The following is an 18,765-nucleotide window of genomic DNA, read 5'->3' as shown; positions in this document are numbered from 1 at the left end:
AATATTTTTCTTTCTTGACTTCCATGACACGTACTGGTTTCTCTCCTGCCTCAACGTCAGCAGTGTGTTTCTGCAGCTTCTTTTTTCCTCTCCTGCTACTTTTCTTCAGCATTTATCTTAAACTCTTTTATCCCCTATCTCACTTCCTGCATGTTTTATATATACCTATTACCTTGGATACAAACTGTTCTAAGACTGTGGAATAAATATGCCCCAAAAGGTGTTGACTATGTAAGTGTGGCACTGAACAGAGATCTGGGTTGAATGTTTATTTCAATGCCTTACGTACATCATGTGACTGTGATTGAAAGTTGCTCAGTCATGTTTGACACTTTGCAACCCCATGGAATAGTCCATGAAATTCTCCAGGCCAGTAGAGTGGGTAGCCATTCCTTTCTCCAGGAGATCTTCCCAACCCAGGGATCGAGCCCAGGTCTCCCACATTGCAGGCAGATTCTTTACCAGCTGAGCCACCAGCTGAGAATATGACTAAAGACATCATTGAGTTAATTATTCGAGTACTTAGCCTGTTTTTCCATTGCCATCCATATTTGGTTTTTCTTTCTCTTTTGCTCTTTTGATTTCAGACTACTCTTTTTATATCAGGCGCTAAGGGGAGGTTCAGTCAGCCAATATCAGTGCAGCATCTGAAAATGTCCTTTTCACTGGGCATTCTCTCTGTCCCTTATATAAGTCAGATATATGTGTGCCAAATTTTGATTGCCCTCTCTTTAAACCGTAGTCAGTCAGTTCAATTGCTCAGTTGTGTCCGACTCTTTTCGACCCATGGACTGCAGCACACCAGGCTTTCCTGTCCTTCACTATCTCCCGGAGTTTACCCAAGTTCATGTCCACTGAATTGGTGATGCCATCCAACCATCTCATCCTATGCCACCCCCTTCTCCTCCCACCTTCAATCTTTCCAAGCATCAGGGTCTTTTCCAATGAGTCAGTTCTTTGTATCAGGTGGGCAAAGTATTGGAGTTTCAGCTTCAGCATCAGTCCTTATGATGAATATTCAGCACTGATTTCCTTTAGGATGGACTGGTTGGATCTCCTTGCAGTCCAAGGGACTCTCAAGAGTCTTCTCCAATAGCACAGTTCAAAAGCATCAATTCTTCTATGCTCAGCTTTCTTCACAGTCCAACTCTCACATCCATACATGACCACTGGAAAAACCATAGCTTTGACTAGATGGGCCTTTGTTGGTTGGCAAAGTAATGTCTCTGTTTTCTAATATGCTGTCTAGGTTAAATCTTAAATCAACCACAAATTTCTATTCATTCCATGTTACCATTTAACTTATTGTTAAGACCCTTTATTGTACAGACATACCTCATTTTATTGAGCTTCACCTAATTGCAGATAATGGGTTGTGGGTTTTTTTGCAAATTGAATGTTAGTGGCAATCCTGTTGGTCATATAATGGTTATTGTTTTTTAGTAATAAAATATCTTTTAACTAAGCTGTGTATATTGTTTTCTTGGACATAATGCTGTTGCACACTGAACAGTCCATAGTATAATGTTAACTTTTAGATTCACTGGGAAACCAAAAAACTTGTGTGACTCACTTTATTGTGAAATTTGCTTTATTGAGGTGGTCTGCAGCCAAACCCACAGTATCTCCAAGGTATGCTTGTATACCCATTATAACTTTCCAGTTCATCCCATCCCAGCCTCTCCTCAGGGTTCTGGTCGCAGCCACATAGTGATCTTTCTGCTCCTTGCTTTCCCTGCCCACCCCCACCCCCCGCCCCGATCCCACATATTCTGTACATCATATCAGTTCAGTTCAGTCACTCAGTCATGTCTGACTCTTTGTGACCCTGTGGACTGCAGCACACCAGGTTTCCCTGTCCATCACCATCTCCCAGAGCTTACTCAAACTCATGTCCATCGAGTCGGAGATGCCATCCAACCATCTCATCCTCTGTCGTCCCCTTCTCCTCCTGCCTTCAATCTTTCCCAGCATCAGGGTCATTTCCAATCAGTCAGCTCTTCACATCAGAAGGGCAAAGTATTGGTACATCATATCAAGTCTTCTTTTTAAATTCAATTTACTTTTAATGGTGCTGTTATGTCACCTGCCATCGAATCTTTTTCGGTGAACCCCTATCTTCAGATGGTGAGATTCAGATATTTTAGGTCAGTCGGGTAAGGAAATCTATCCTTTTGTAACTTCTGCATGAAAAAAATTGAAAGCTAATTCCATCTGTTGAGCTTGAAAAGCACCTATGAAACTTACAAAGGTAGGTGCAAAGTAGATGGCCAAGTATGAGACTATAGGTTGGGTCTCTGAACTGAACATAATTTGGGAATGTTCCTGGGGCCCCAGGAAGTATATGCTTCATGTTTGGATAGAGAAGAAGGCAACGAAAAAGAGCACAAGTGGCCAGAGGACTGCAAAGAGAGAACAGGTGGAAGAGACAATCCAAAAATGACTCCTCCTACCCCTGAAGGACAAGGAAGAATACAAAACAGTTTGCACTAAGTGTAGCAATATGGGGAACATCAGTGAAATCAGCAAGAGTCATTTCAGTGAGTTGATGGGGTGGAAGTCAGACTGAAACGTAATGATGAGGGGTGACTAATTGCTAAAAACTTCAAGAGAGATTCCTGTGAAGCAAAGAAAGGAAGCATATTGTTTGCTTACTTAAGGTGGCAGAATCTTGAGCATGGTCAAATATTTCATTCAGTTCTTTCCTGCTGGTATTTTCTTAACTGTAAAGACATAGTTAACAATGTCCACTTTACCAAGTGGTTTAAGATGTGAAAGAACCTAAAATAGCATCTGACTCATAGCAGACCATCAGTATAAATATGTTAATCTCTCTTATCTCTTATCTTCTCTTCTTCCCCTGTTTCAGTTCCACTGGGCCTTATTGTTGTATGCAAAGTAAAATCCAATGCAGTTAGTTACAATATAAATCCTTCATCTTTCTTACTAAGTTGCCATCTCCTGAGTATCTCTTTTTCTTTTTTAAAGTACAGTTGATTTACAATGTTGCGTTAGTTTCAGGTGTACTGGAAAGTGACTCACTTATGCATATATAATCTTTTCAGATTCTTTTCCATTACAGGTTATTGCAAGATACTGAATATAATTCCCTGTGCTATACAGTGGGCTTCCCAGGTAGCTCAGATGGTAAAGTGTCTGCCTGCAGTGCAGGAGACCCGGGTTCGATCCGTGGGTCAGGAAGATCCCCTAGAGAAGGAAACAGAAACCCACTCCAGTACTCTTGGCTGGAGAATTCCATGCACAGAGGAGCCTGGTGTGCTCCAGTCCATGGGACTGCAAAGAGTTGGTCCTTGTTGTTTAATTTATATATAGTAGTGCATATCTGTTAATCCCCCAAAGTGAAAGTGTTAGTTGTTCAGTTGTGTCCGACGCTTTGCAACCCCATGGACTGTAGCCCACCAGGCTCCTCTGTCCATGGAATTCTATAGGCAAGAATACAGGAGTGGGTGGCCTCCCTTTTCCAGGGGATCCTCCCAACCCAAGGTTCAAACCCCTGCATTGGCAGGTAGATTCTTTAGCCCTGAGTCACCAGAGAAGCCCAAAAGCAGGGGTAGGAAGGGGTAAATTAAGAGTTTGGTATTAGCATGGGCTTTCTCAGTGACACAGATAGTAAGGCATCTGCCTGCAATGCAGGAGACCCGGTACATTCCCTGAGTCAGGAAGATTCCCTGGAAAAGGGAATGGCAACCCAGTCCAGTATTTTTGCCTGGGAAATCCCACAGACAGAGGAGCCTGTTGGGCTGCAGTCTATGGGGTCACAAGAGTTGGATGTGACTTAGCAACTAAACAGCCACAAGCCCTCCCTTTTACCCTTGGTTACTACAGCTTGTTTTTCTATGTCTGAATGTTCTCTTCTACAAATAGTTCGTTCTCTTTTACAAATAATTCATTTTTTTTCTTTTTTTTTTTTTTAGATTTTACAAATAAGTGATACCATATGATGTTTTTATCTGACCGACTTCACTTAGTATAATAATCTCTAGATCTGTTCATGTTGCCGCACATGGCATTATTTCATTCTTTTTTATAGCTGAGTAATATTCCTCTTTCACGTCTGTTTTCCTAGCTGCTGGGCACATTGTATTGTATACAAGTATAATCTTAATTCATTACGTTGAACTGCCTTTTCAGCACAAACATTTGGAGAATAAATTCATTGCTTTCTATACAAAATATATTTGACTCTCCTGCCCTCTTTCCAGGTTGGCAATGGTTAACCAGGCAGCTGCTGCTGCTGCTGCTGCTGAGTCGCGTCAGTCATGTCTGACTCTTCGCGACCCCATGGACTGCAGCCTACCAGGCTCCTCTGCCCATGGGATTTTCCAGGCAAGAATACTGGAGTGGGGTGCCATTGCCTTCTCCAACCAGGCAGCAGGTTCTATTAATAACAGAAAAGCAACATGAAAACAATAGGAATGGCAGTGGGGTTACGTTTGCAAAAGAAGGGCATTACATTTGGGCACAAAGAACTTTTGTTTGAAGCAGGTAATGACAGGCTTACTCACTGTTTTATTCCTAATCAATATTTTGGAGAGCACACAAGAGCTGATGTTAATCACTGTCTACAATGGGAAAGCACTGTCTGAACCACTGATCTAGAGAAATTATCCATACAAGACTTCAGAGTTTGAATTTGGCTATTTTGCACTTGAGTTATTATACTGAGCATGACTTTTTCTTGGTACCGCGTGTATTTTTTTCTCTTTCACGGTGGCTTTGTGTCTGTCAGGTAAAAGGAGACTTAGATGGAGTGTACAGTCATCAAAGGGATGAAAGATGAATAAGCAGAGAGCTTTTTTTTTTTTTTTTTTAAGCACCATTAACTCAGTGGCATCTACCTGGGCCGTAGATGCACTTAGCTGATTTCATTTTGATAATGCTGTAAGCTGGGCTCTGATAATTGCCTTCTGTAATTGGAACAAATTTATGATTATGCTAATTCATTCTCAGCCACCCAATATATGGAAGCTCAGCTCATCCATATCTGTCCCTGCATTTCCTTTGTAGATCATTACATGATTAGCCTTTCAATGTGGCTGATGGAAATATTTTTATTCTGAACAGATCTGGTTTCTCCAGTGGTCTGTGTCTGTTTGTGTCAGTGACCTGTGTATGCATTTCCAAACTGTATGCAACTCTGATACCAGCTTTTAAAACCAGTTATGATGTGAACGCTTTGAGTCTTTAATGCTTTAATCCTTACGAAGATGACTATTTTCTCAGCACTTGAGTATACAGTACCTGGTAGTAAGGAACAGAAAAGGGGAACTGTTAATTAACATCCCCTCACCACCACTTTAAAACCTGATGTACATACCAGAAATTGGTATGGAAGGAAATGTGAATGCAGAGACTGTTTTGAGTCTCTCTGAAAGCCAACTCTTTGTTGGTTTTTTTTTTTCTTTTTTTTTATGGCTGTTTTGAGTCTTTGTTGCTGCGTGCGAACTTTCCTTAGTTGTGGCGCGTGTTCAGGCACACGTGCTTCTCATTGTGGTGGCTTTTCTTGTTGCAGACCATGGGCTGTAGGCAAGGAGGTTTTCAGTAGTTGTGGTGGCACACGCGACATGTGGGATCTTCCCAGACCAGGAATCCAACCTGTGTCCCCTGCATTGGCAGGCAGATTCCTAACCACTGGACCACCAGGAGAGTTCCTGAAGGCCAACTCTTTGTAATCTTGTTAAAGAGTTCTTCCCATCCTAAAATAATCCTTTAAAATGAACAGGCAAATGATACTATGTTATAGGTCACTCATTCAGATAGCCAATGCAGTTTTCAAAGCTTAAGAAGCTTTGGAAGCATCTCCAAGGTATTGCTGTATCAAAGGTTCAAAACCAGAATTCCTTTTCCCCTAGCAGGTGAGAGAGAGCAAATGTAGAATTAGCAATGAACAAGATCCATTCCACGAAGGAGAGCATAGCTGAAGCGCTAATGGTAGCGCACACCTCCTTTATGAATCATCTTTTGATTGCACATCTCTTCCCATTCTCATTTTTATGCTTCATCTGTTCAGTGTTGTCTTTTCCCTCTGATCATCATTCCTGTAAATGCTTTACATTAATGTAAACATGTCTCATTTCTCACTCATGACAGTGTTACAGTTTCAATAAACAGTTGATCAGGGTGTTTACTTTCCCAGAGACCATTTACCTGTCAAAATGAATTTTTAAAAAAATAACATGAGGCTGCACTTGACTTTCATAACTGAAACGGGGAAGTTAAAGGACAACACTGCTCTGACTAGAGACATAGAGCGTCAGAACCTAACATTCTCTCATCAGAATTCAGGCTTCTACAGAGGAGCTCTTGTCTGTCGTTTCATTCAGCATCCGTGAGGGCGAGTCTGTCTTCGATCATTAGGTTTCTCTCACTTCACAATTAAGCTGGATTTCTACTTCCTTTTGCGATGCATAATCAGATAAGTGGAGCTAAATGGCAGAAAGTGCAGAGTAGGAGGCTTTAAAGTCAATCTATCCAGCCTGGAAAGAAAAGGAAGACAAAAAGGGGAAACACGAGAGCACGGTTATAAAGAACTTGAAGGAAATAGTCTCGAGGAGAGAGGAGAGGACAGGTGACATCTAATCTGAAAGCAGCAAAAGGAGTGATGGCCTAAACTGAGATGAGAAGGTAATTGGCTCCGTTCTGAGGAGAGGCGTGTCACCTATGGTAAGAGTTAAGTCCCAGTTAAGACTTCCTTTAGAATGCCAAGCCAGATCATGGGGAATGTTAAGGAGCCAGCCTTCACGTCATCAGCAAGACAAGAAAATGGCTGATGTTTTGTGGCAGGAAGCTGCTTTGAAAGCTACAACTTCTAGGTGAACCATTTTCCAAGTTTGTTGCTTTAGGTGAATCCTGTAGTCTGTAAAATGGGAAGAATAAGATATTTTCTGCCTGCCTTGGAACTGTCATGAGGATCAAATGAGATAAAGTATTGGCTAGCAGTGTTTGCTTTTGAGCATAAAGACAGTGACCATCACCTCTTTGAGTTCCTTTGTCTTCTCTTCATGGTCCCAAGATGGCTGCCTTAGCTTCACAGTTGGATCCGTGCCCAACCAAATAAAAGACCTGAAACACCTATCCCTTTTCTTAGGAAAGCTATTTGCTAAATATTATAAGTTAATTTCCTAATTATTTATTTCCTGTAAGTCACCCAACATTGGCCTTCTGAAGTATTTTCAGACTGCAGGCTATTATCACAAAGATTTCAGGGACTATTTTCATGCATTTCTGCCCATTGCCCCAAAGCAAAACCAAGCACCAGATAACTGGGAGAGGACTACCCTAAGTTCTGAATAGCTATATAGGGACAAATATTAAGTTTGAAGAAGTTTTATATGTTAAAATAGTGCTGGCTACATTCTGAACATCTTGACATGTTAATATAACCAGAATGTGTGCATTCAAATAAGAGCTGGCCTTTAAATCAACCGTCTGGGAGACAATATATGTATTTAACAGTGTTGCTTTTGTCAAGATATTTTTGGCATAGCCCTGTCCTTAGGGATGATCATAAAATCCCCAAATATGTTTTCAAAATTATCTTCAGTGGTGTCAATCCACTGTATTTCAATGTAATTTTGCAAATAGCATGGGATCATTCCACTCAAATATGGAAAATAAGATGGATAACTAAACACAGTGATTAAAAGCAAGATTTGAAGTCAAAACTTAGATTTAAATTCTGGTTCTACCATTAAAAAAATTATATATATATATATATATGTGTGTGTATATATATATATATTTGGGCAAAGTACTTAACATCCTTGTTATTTGCAAAATGGAGATGGTAAAATTGGTGTCCACCTCATAGACACATTTTAAGAGTGAAATTAATGAACTTACGTACAGGGTTTAAAAGAGTATTTGGCGTGTGTGTGTGTGAAGTTGCTTCAGTCATGTCTGACTCTTTGTGACCCCATGGACTGTACCCCACCAGGCTCATCTGTCTATGGAATTCTCTAGGCAAAATTACTGGAGTGGGTTGCCATGCCCTCCTCCAGGGGCTCTTCCCAACCCAGGAATCAAACCCATATCTGTTTATGTCTCTTGTATTGGCAGGCAAGTTCTTTAACACTTGTATCACCTGGGAAGCCCACTTGGAACAGAATATACAAGAAATGCTAGGTCTCATTGTTTTAGACTGGGAAATAGTCATTTGATCAAAATTCATGATGTGACTTGATGAGAAATGTAGTGGTTGGACCAGTATGCTAGGTGTGGAAGTCAAGGCCTCCCCCAGGGTCCTCTGGAACCCTTCTTTATCTCTGCCTGGCCCCCTCCTCTCCACCCCTGTGTCCTTGGGTGCCATATCCCGTTTACCCCCACCTGCAACTGGAATACATGGCTCCAGCCTTCTCATTTTCTCACAAAAATCCAATCATGCTTGTTATTTGGTAAGATGGCAACTTACCAAAAAGTTTGGGAGGTTATATAGGGAATGCCCACACTGCGAATGACTTGTGACTTTCCAGTGTTTCCCTGGCTGGACCTCTCACAGCCACTAGTGAGCTGTCTGTCAGACAAGGTTGCCTTCCTAAGCCATCCTTAGTTGTAGTGGGGAGAAAAACCATTTATTACTCTTACATAACTCATACCTTGAGCAAATACATGAAATTCAATATGAGACCCTATGGAGCCATTATGAAATATTAGTGGTTCCCAGAATATATTTAAGAACAACTACGCTCAAAATGTCTCTTTCCATTTCATATCTAGACTCCATTCTGGGATTTAAAGCAAAAAATAATACCCCTTTCTTGGCCCAATCCCTGAAATGCAGTTTGAAGTTGTATGTGTGTATATATAATCACACCAGTCTCTAAACTTGCATATATGTTAATTCAGACCAAAAGCTTTATTCAACAGATGCTATTGAATATCCTCAAAATAAGGTGGTATGCAAGTTATAGGAAGATTTAAAATATTGTTTTTTTTCTTAAGGAACTTACCACTTAAGATGACCCCTAGCCAACAAGTAGATGAATTGAGAAGCTTCTAAAATCAGAAATCTGAGATTACATCTTTAAGAACAGCTCAATTTTACATTTCCTCTAGCAAATCTCAAGAGGACTGGAATTGGGGGGATAAGAACACTTGGCAAAAGTGAACGTGTTCATTGTTCAGTTGTATCCAACTCTTTGCAACCCCATAGACTCTAACCCACCAGGCTCCTCTGTGCATAGAGTTCTCCCAGCAAGAATTCCAGAGTGGGTAAGCTATTCCCTTCTCCAGGGAATCTTCCCAGCAGAGGGATCAAACCTGGGTCTCCTGCATTGTAGGCGGATTCTTTTACTATCTGAGCCACCAGGGAAGTTGAGGGGATAAGAACACTTGGTAGATGATACCAACTCATAGCCCTCATTGGCATTTTCTATGGGATGTGAAGGAAGAGAGAGTTCCAGGATGATACTATCTAGGATTCAAAGGACAACAGGCTTGGGATCCTGCATGGGAAGAGAGCTAGCCTGTTAAAGTGCTTTCTCTTTCTAGTCTAGATTTTACACTTTTAGATGATTAATAACAGCACTCACCTTCTCCTGCTCTTATGGAATATTAAGAACAAGAACAGGAGCATTACAATCTGGCATGCTTTCTGATGGAAATAAACCTTTAGGTGTAAAGTTTATCTGTATAAATATACAGGATATCTGACAAAAGGTCAGAAGAGGCGAAATGTCAAGACTCATGCAAACATTTTCAAATGTGACCCAGCTCTCAGATAAGCTGATCACCCATGAAGCATCGATCCATCCCTCTTCCAAAGGAGGCAGCCTCCCCATTCAATTACACTATGCTGCCTATTGTTGCAGAAATTTATAGGGTTGTCAGTTACATCCCTTCTCTCCCCAGTTAACCAGAATGACGGATCAGAAACTCACTGTCTGGCATGAAATCTTAAGTGTCTTTGAAGGTCTATTTATCCAGATTTGTTTATAAACTAGAAAAATTTACAAACTGCAGGCCATCTGCACATCACACTATGTTAATGAACTCGTGTGTCCTGCAAATCCATAAGCTCATTACCTCTAAATAACTGGTTTCTTCACACACTCCTAACTGGGATTATCCATCTAAGCTAAATAAGAAGAAAAAAAATTTTTTTTCTCTGAAGATGTGAATGCCTTGCACCTTCCAGAATGTTAAGTCTTTCTGTCAAAGAGCTGATCTGTTAGCATGAGATCATTTGGATCAGTGATTTAAAAAAAAAAAATGTCCATTAGCCTCAGGGTGGTCAATGTATTGATTCCATACAGCTAATTTGAAAATGTGTATTGCTTTTGTTAAGAGCTTAATTAGGGCTTTGTTGGCAACTGCTTACAAAATAATTTCTGAATTTAATACTCATGCCCTTATGATACTTGTAGAATACTGTATTTAAGTTCAAAAATTCTTAGATGCTTGGCAATCATTTCTATGAGAAAGCATTGACAGTGGCCCATGATACATATGAACCAGAGCATTCTTGAATGATGGGGGAAGCCGACTCACTGAGAGGAATTAAATTCAGTGAAGTCTTCATTGCGGTGGCGCTCCCAAGAGGTCAGACAGCTCTTATGTTATGGTATCTGGAAACAAGAGAATGAATAGTGAATTTCCATGCAGTTTATGGATGTGTTTTGTTTGATCCTCGCAATATACTTTGTAATGTGTGAGTCATTATGTTAGAATTAAGAAATAGTCCATTAAAATACACAGCCCTGGCTTCTCAAGCAAGATGGAAGATCTGGTTACGTGGATAGCAAGGAGATCAGACCAGTCAATCTTAAAGGAAATTGACCCTGAAGACTCATCGGAAGGACTGATGCTGAAGCTCCAATATTTTGACCACCTGATGTGAAGAGCTGGCTCATGGGAAAAGACCTGATGCTGGGAAAGATTTAAAGCAAGAGAAGAGGGCAACAGAGGGTGAAATGGTTGGATGGCATCACCAACTCAGTGGACATGAACTTGGGCAGGCTCTAGGAGATGGCTGAGGGACCGGGAGGCCTGGCGTGCTGTAGTCCGTGGGGTTGCAAAGAGTCAGACACAGCTTAGCAACTGAACAACTGGTTACACTGGTCACCGTAGTCTGAACCGCACAAGTCTTGGAATCTGCGTTTTGTCACCAGCAGCACCGGGTCCCCATACATCCTGACACTGAAGCTATGTACTGCATAAATGTGAAGATCGCTGTGATGCATTGAAAGCAAAAAAGATTTTAAAGCAAAAATGAGTTCACAGTCATTTTTCATTGCACTATCATTGTTAATTTTTTAAAATACTCATGTCTCTATCTAAAGTGGGAAAAAAACAAAAGGAGACAGAAAAATGATAACATGCTTTAAGAAAAATGAGAGTGAGCTCATCTCTTCGAGGGAATGAGGAATAGGCCCTTGTCTTTAATATGCAAACAACGTGCATGGATGTCTTGCACCCAGCGCCTCTTCAGTAATTTATGTTACTTCCCTGGCCCCCAGGAACATTCGAGTTTGCAACTGCTGCTGTAGGAAATGCTTTTTTTTTTCTATTATCTTATTTATTAAACTATTCTGCATTAGGAGCACTTAGCTCATCAAAAATGTTTTAACATTTCTCTAAGTGACAAAAGCATAAATCCAAGAGCAATTCGTCACTTTTATAAGCCCAGAAAATACCAGACTGATTTTCTCATAAAGATCCTGCCATCAGTTAAATGGATAAACGATTAGTGTACGAATAAAAAACAGCCCTGCAGTTAGTGGCAGTAACGTGCCCATTGTTTGTAGACATAATTGGATTGATGGACCTCAGTCATGACACTGTAAACACCAATTATGCCGGAATGTATATATCCTAAGGTACCTCATTTGTCCTATATATATTTTTTGGTTTTCAAGCTGTGTTCTGGGGAAACGAAGTAGCAGACCATTGTAAATGTTCACAGTACATGTGGGTGGATGAGGGTAGATTGTATGGCAAGGGTCAACTTATAATTTATGGTACAGGTGTGCTGAACATCTCCATGCGGTCTGACTTTTTTAATTTATTATTATTATTATTATTTTTTTGTCATGCTGGGGTTTTCATTGCCGTGTGCAGACCTTCTCTGGTTGTGGCGGGCAGGGGCTACTCTTTACTTGCTGTGCATGGGTGGCTGTACTTACTGCGGCAGCTTCTCTTGTTGCAGAACGCAGGCTCTAGGCATGCAGGCTCTGCATAAACACACGCATATTGTTTCTCAGATTCTTTTCCCACATAGGTTATTATTATACAATATAGAGTATAGTCCCCTGTGATATACAGGTTTGATTCTTTTTTTAAGTCCCCAGTCATGTCTGACTCTTTGTGACCCCATGAACTATTTATTATATATAGACAGATAGAAAGATACAGATATATATAGCATGTGTGTATCTGTTATTCCCAAACTCCTAATTTGTCCATTCCCCCCTTTCCCCTTTGGTAACCCTGTTTGTTTTCTATGTCTGTGAGTCTATTTCTGTTTTGTATATAAAGTTCATTTGTATCTTTTTTTTTTAATTTCTACATGTAAGTGATATCATAAGATAGATAGATATATGATCATATATCATATACCATATGATCAGATAAGCTTTAATTGGAGGAAGCAATCTATGGCTAAATATAAATTTGAATACTACTGTGCTAAGTAAGTAAAAGACTTTTATAAGCTAATGGAGTTGTTTTTCAGATTAATAAAGACCTTTTCCTTTATGTGCCACAGTTAACCACCAGGAAGAAAAAAAAAAAACAGCTGCCCCAAGTCTTTTTCCAAAACCTCCGCAGCATATTTCCTTTTCTTCCAATCATTTTTGAAGAATATGTATGCTTGGGATTTCTTTTTTTGTTGTTTTTACAAATTTATGATTGCACTAAACACACAGTTTTGTAGTTTGACTCTTTCATGCATTATGAGCACTTTTAGTATTTTCACTAGTTGAAATCATGACCTTTAGTGCTATGTAATATTAAACTGAATTATTGAATCATTTATTTAAATAGAGCTCTGCCGTACTTTTTTTCCTCTTTCTTTCTTTTCTGCAACTAAAAATAGTTTATTGTGTTTAAATCCTTGTTTGTAGCCCCAGTAATCTTCTTTGGCGAATTCTTGAGATCACAATTACAAGAACAAAAGGTTTACTATCTTTAAGCCTGTTAGGTGGAGATAATATTAGGAAGAAAATTAAAGCAGTACTCAGGGAGTGGAGGGGACTTTGCTATATTAGAGAAGGGTTGTCAGGCAAGACCTCTCTAAGGAGGCAGAATTTGATTAGAGACCTGAATGAAAGGTGGGGTTGAGCCTTAGGGACACTCGCAGGCGAGGCCTTCCGGGCAGAGGAAGCAGCAGGTGTTAAGGCTCTGAGGTAGGAACTTGCTTTGAGTTTTCTAGAACAGGAAGGAGGCCAGTAGGGCTGGAGTAGAGTGCACAGAGGTTACTTGGGGAATCTAAGGTGGGAAATTAACTAGGGGGCAGACCAAGAAGGACTTTCTTAGCCACAGTAAGGATGTGCAGTTTTGTTCTTAGTGGAGTTCAAAGCTGTAGAACGATTTGGACCCAGAAAAGGATATGACCTATTCCCTCCGTGGAGAATCCACTATGGAGGCAGGAATGGAAGCACCAGACAGACCACAGTTAAGAGGCTATTAGTGTCTTCCAGAAAGGAGGTAATCATAGAGCAGCAATAGCAGAAATGCCTGGTACTCTGTAAGTTCAATTAAAGAAATACCGTGTGTGTGTGTGTCCCTGTGTACATTCGTGTCATTTTCATCTTCGTTCTTTGGGTAGGAATCATGTCATTATATTGTTGTTCTCCTTTTTTTAGTGGTATAGAATATTTACTGAGTTGTTTAATTAGTGTGTGTTTCTTCTGTCTTATTTTGGATGACATTTTATCATCAGCTGATACGAGAGCATGAGTGATTCAGATCATAACCCTCAGATCCTCAGATTATTACCATTTTATACACCAAATCTGTGGCAAATATTTTCCTCATGTGTTGACCACTTCATTTTGTGCGTGAGGTATTTTATATAAGTTTTTAATTTGGAACCAGACCTCTGGTAATGATTGTGGTTTTAATTTCCTCTGGGCCCAGATTTGCTTTGGAAAGCTTTCTTTGATTTCCAGGTGCTGGGCCTACTTTGGTTTCTGTTTCGAGGGCCACTGTCCCCAGGGTCATTTCCTCACTAGAAATGATTTACTTATGGACCATGGCCAGACTTTCCCAACTTCCTGACCAGCTGTTTGCAGGGGGAAGGATGGAAAAAGAAGATGACTTAAGGTGGAGACAGGAGGGAAGGGCTTTGTAGGCGCTAGAAATGGAAAGGGTTGGAAATTAATGATCAGAAAACCAAACAGTTTGCACTCAGAATTTCTGGACCAGGAGGAGAGTGGAGTGCAACCAGAGTTCCCCAGACCCACTTTAAGCTGACCGATTTGTTCTCTCCAGTGACACAGCAGTGATGGTGGTTTAAAAAACCCAATCCAGTTGGCTTAACAAAAATAAATGTTTTATCACAGATATTGCCGACAACTCTTACTTTCTGGTGGCAATGTGGATTTACTTCTTTTCTTATAAATTTATTTCTTTGGATGTTCTGGGTCTTAGTTGCGGCATGTGGGATCTTTTTAGCCACGTGATGTGGGATCTTCCCTGACCAGGGATTGAACCCAGGCCCCCTGTGTTAGGGGCACAGAGTCTTAGCCACTGGACCACCAGGGAAGTCCCTAGATTTACTTGTTTCCATCTTAACCATTAACTGTAAGGTCCGTGAAAGAAAAGGTTATGCTGGTTTTGTTTATGTCACTTTATTCAACTCTCAGGATGACCTCTGATGTTCAGTAAATGTTAGAATATTTATACTTGAATGAATGAATGGCTGGAACATATGCAGTGTTACTGGGGAGTGGAGGATATTTTGTAATGGACTGGTGGTCAGGTTGTTTTAAAATTGGCTCCACTGCCCTGCTTCGTTAAACAGAGCAGTGCTTTTGGACATCATTAGTTTTTATACCCAAGGCTGGCACATGGTGATGCCATGAGGAGCCGCTGCGGTTGAAGCTAGCTTGCCTCCTTACTTCATGGTCCTGCACCATGTTGCTTTTTCAGCTCTTGTACATGTTTTAAAGCAGTTCTCAGATCTCTTTTGGCTATTTTGGCATCATTTTCTTTTCTAAAACTCCTCCTCATCTAGGACTGATTTTGGATTGACTGATGACTTTTGGTATTCTATATGCTCATTCTTGGGATGGTTCTTGGGATAAATATTAAAGTATCAGTATAGGTTTTCTTCTGGTAAATAAATCCCTTTTAATGGGAGCCAAAAATATTTATTAAACCAAATTGCTAACAGGTGTCACTTGATTATTGGCAATAAATTATAATTGTTTACATTTAAAGATGAAATGAGACATCTTCTAAAGCCAACTTTCAATTATCTGTGTTAGCAGTGGGCAGGGTACATGAAAAGAACCCGGATGCACGTACTTACGTGTGAGGTCTTTTTGGTGTAGTGACTGCTTTCTTGGTTAAATTACAGTTTTGATGTGTCTGTTAAATTCCTGTGTATAACATATAATGAAAACTAGAGCTAAATGGTTCTTGTCAAACAGGAGCTGTGTATGGTGCTACCAAGATGGCACAAGAGAGTGGAGATGTTGTTTAGATGTAGAAGCAGAAGGCAGCATGGGGAAGGCAGGCAGCTGGATTGGGGAAGCCTGGTCTGCTTGATGAATTAGGGGATGTAGGGACGGTGTGCCCCAGCTTCTGGGAAGATGAAGATCCAGGGAGCAGAAGGTCCCATATGTGGCTTCCTCAAGTGTCCAGGGAAAGAGTACTTTCGGCTAAGGATAAGTTTAAGGTGGAACTGGAAAGAGAGAAATAGACACTCTAGGAGCAAGCTAGAGGAAACAAACCAGAGATGGGACTAGTCTATACTCAGAGGATGTGAAAAGTGAGGTCCTTTGGAAGGGAGGCTGGGGCTTAAATGAGTCAGGTATCTGATCTGACCTAAACATCTGTTAAATCACTAAAGGAGTAACATAAATGATCACCAAATAAACATATCCCTGAAACCGGGGAACACTGAGATCTGAGTTTCATTTCTGTGTTTCTGATTACCCAAATCTATGTTGTTGTTGCTTAAATACAAACAATATGAGCTTCAAACCTTGTCTGACAACATAATACCCACTCTGCACAGAGTCCAAGCTCTACCTATATGTGTTGCTTTTTCTGATCTCCATTTTGGGCCAGTTATTGGAGTATCATCATCATCAGAGTTGTAACCTGATGGAATATAATGAAATGACCTAATTACAGTCTTTTATTGCATTTTTAGAAAATAGGTCAAAGTCAATAGGATGCTTATATTCTTTTCCCACCTCCAGTTTATTAACTGGAGTATTCATGTCCTGAATATACCAAATGAATGAAAAGGATGGTGTATGGAATAAAGATTAAAAAGATAGCATTCGTGTTGCCGTTCTGTGTGTTACGTACATCTCTCTCCCATATGCTCTAACCACTCATTTTCCGATTCCAGAAAAGTGTGTGTGTGTTTGTGTGTGTGTGTGTGTTTAATGACTTGTAAACATTCCTGACTTCCGTTAGGTGGAATGGCTGAAAAATGAGGAGCCCATAGACTCTGAACAAGATGAGCACATCGACACCAGGGCGGACCACAACCTCATCATCCGGCAGGCGCGGCTCTCAGACTCCGGGAATTACACTTGCATGGCGGCCAACATCGTAGCCAAGAGGAGGAGCCTGTCAGCCACAGTGGTGGTTTATGGTAAGACCAGCCCAAAGGCCCGGAGTGGATAGAGAGGATAGAAAGCAGAGGGGTAGAGGGAGGTGCATTTCCTTAGAACTTTCTGTGTCTAGCACTGAAAGGACTCCGGCGGGTTTCTATTACAGCGCCATCTTCTGCCTCAGCCCATTGGTAGGTGACGCCTATAGCTGTGAATGTATTTGCTCTTTCATCCAAGATTAGACTTCCAGGGGACAGTGAGTGACATTGTCAATCTATTTTCAAAAGAATTTTAAAAGACCTTTTTTTGCCTCCATTGTGTTTACATTTGAAAAGAATCAGAGCAACTTCCGCTTCCCATCTTCCCAAACCCAACATCCACCCCATCCTCCCCAGACTTGGCTATTCGCAGTTCCTCTTCTGGCATATGAAATCCACCAAAAACAAACATGGCTATTTGCTGAATAGCTCAGGTAATGGATAAGTGAAATTCCCAGCTATTGAAGTAAGCACTCCCTTCCATAATAGAAGAGCCCTGGGATTGACGTTTGAAGCACTGAAAGTTAATAGAAATTCAGATGCTGGTATTTTCTTCTTCTCTGGAATTGCAAGTGCTGTAGAGATATGTTGATGACTTCTTCCTCTGGTTCATCATTTCCTTGCAAAGCAGATTCTCTGTGTCCCTCCTATGGTCTACAGAAGCGTAGACTGGGAGGTGCAGACTAGATCAGCCCCACGGTTGCCACATAGTGGGGCAGCCGGTGAGGGTCCCACCAGTTTCTTGGTCCCTGGATGCCCAACTCACAACACTTGGCAAGTGGCTTGCACATAGTAGGCAATCAGTAAAAACCTCTTTCCTTTCTTTTTTTTTTTTTTTCTTCTCCCCTCCCCATTTTTCTCTCTCAGTGAATGGAGGCTGGTCTTCCTGGACAGAGTGGTCAGCCTGCAATGTTCCCTGTGGGAGAGGATGGCAGAAACGTTCCCGGACCTGCACCAACCCAGCTCCTCTCAATGGTGGAGCCTTTTGTGAGGGAATGTCAGTGCAGAAAATAACCTGCACTGCTCTCTGTCCTGGTGAGATATGCATAGATTTCCTTTCCCCTTCTCATCCACCACCATGATTGAGCTGGTGTGACACGTTCAGTAGAACCTACCTTCCCAAAGTCAGCATCTTCCAAGTTCTTAAAAGGAGGCTTTGTCCAGAGTACTGACACGAAACTCATTGTAATAGCAAGAACATGGATGAAATACCTCTATGTGGGGGCATAGTTTTTCTCTTCTTACTCAGATTACCCTAGACACGCAACATCAGTAAGCCAAATGTTTTTATGTATTTGTATACTACCAGTGTTTGATTGGGCTAAGCCATGCCCTTCTCTCCTTGGGTTCTCCCATTGTGTAGCATTCATCTGTATAATAAGGTGTAGTGAATTGCCTTTGAACACAAAACAGGTACCAAATACTTGACCTTTTATCATCAGTCACCATTCAACTAACCTCATCAGGTTTACCTTTGCATTTAAGACAATGCAATTGGCAGAGATTGCATCACAGCCATTTCTAGTCTTCATTTGGGGTATGATTGCCTTCCTTTCTGAATAGAGGTTTCATTTACCAAATATGGCTTTTGCAAGTTCTTTTGCTCATCTTACTGAATGTAACCGAGTTTATACAATGAGAAATAGATGAGCCAGAAGATGACTTTCTGAATGGGAAGCATATCCTCCCACTGAGAAATAAATGGATCCTGGGTCTCACACGCATGATCCAACATTAAGTCCAAGGACATGGGACCAGAGTCTTGTGTCTTTAAAATTGAAAATCTCATGCCACTCAAAGCTAAGGCGAGGCTTTTGCCGGTTGCCTGTGCTTGGAGTTTCATTTTGAATTTGTATTCAGTGCACATTTATTGAGTGCTTACTATGTGCAGGTACTGTGCAAGACACATTTACACAAGCAGTGTCCTTTAGTTTTGTGCTGTGAATTTTATGATTCCCCAGTTGACAGAAATA

At 40.9% G+C, this 18,765-nt stretch overlaps 1 protein-coding gene across 2 annotated transcripts in view; it reads left to right on the top strand.

The window, feature by feature from the left end:
* Positions 1–18,765, top strand: part of UNC5D (unc-5 netrin receptor D) — a 628,812-nt gene that overhangs the window by 493,508 nt on the left and 116,539 nt on the right. The window contains exons 5-6 of one of the 2 annotated variants that reach the window (XM_068971066.1): positions 16,615–16,795; positions 17,660–17,827. In XM_068971066.1, coding sequence (XP_068827167.1) covers positions 16,615–16,795; positions 17,660–17,827 — 349 coding nt within the window. The remainder of the gene's footprint in view (positions 1–16,614; positions 16,796–17,659; positions 17,828–18,765) is intronic. The other variant, XM_068971067.1, reaches the window with a different exon arrangement.

The sequence above is a fragment of the Capricornis sumatraensis genome, chromosome 4, assembly GCF_032405125.1.
Source record: "Capricornis sumatraensis isolate serow.1 chromosome 4, serow.2, whole genome shotgun sequence".
NCBI lineage: Eukaryota > Metazoa > Chordata > Mammalia > Artiodactyla > Bovidae > Capricornis > Capricornis sumatraensis.
The sequence above is the reverse complement of the archived record's forward strand: the minus strand, read 5'-3'. Positions and strand labels throughout refer to the sequence as shown.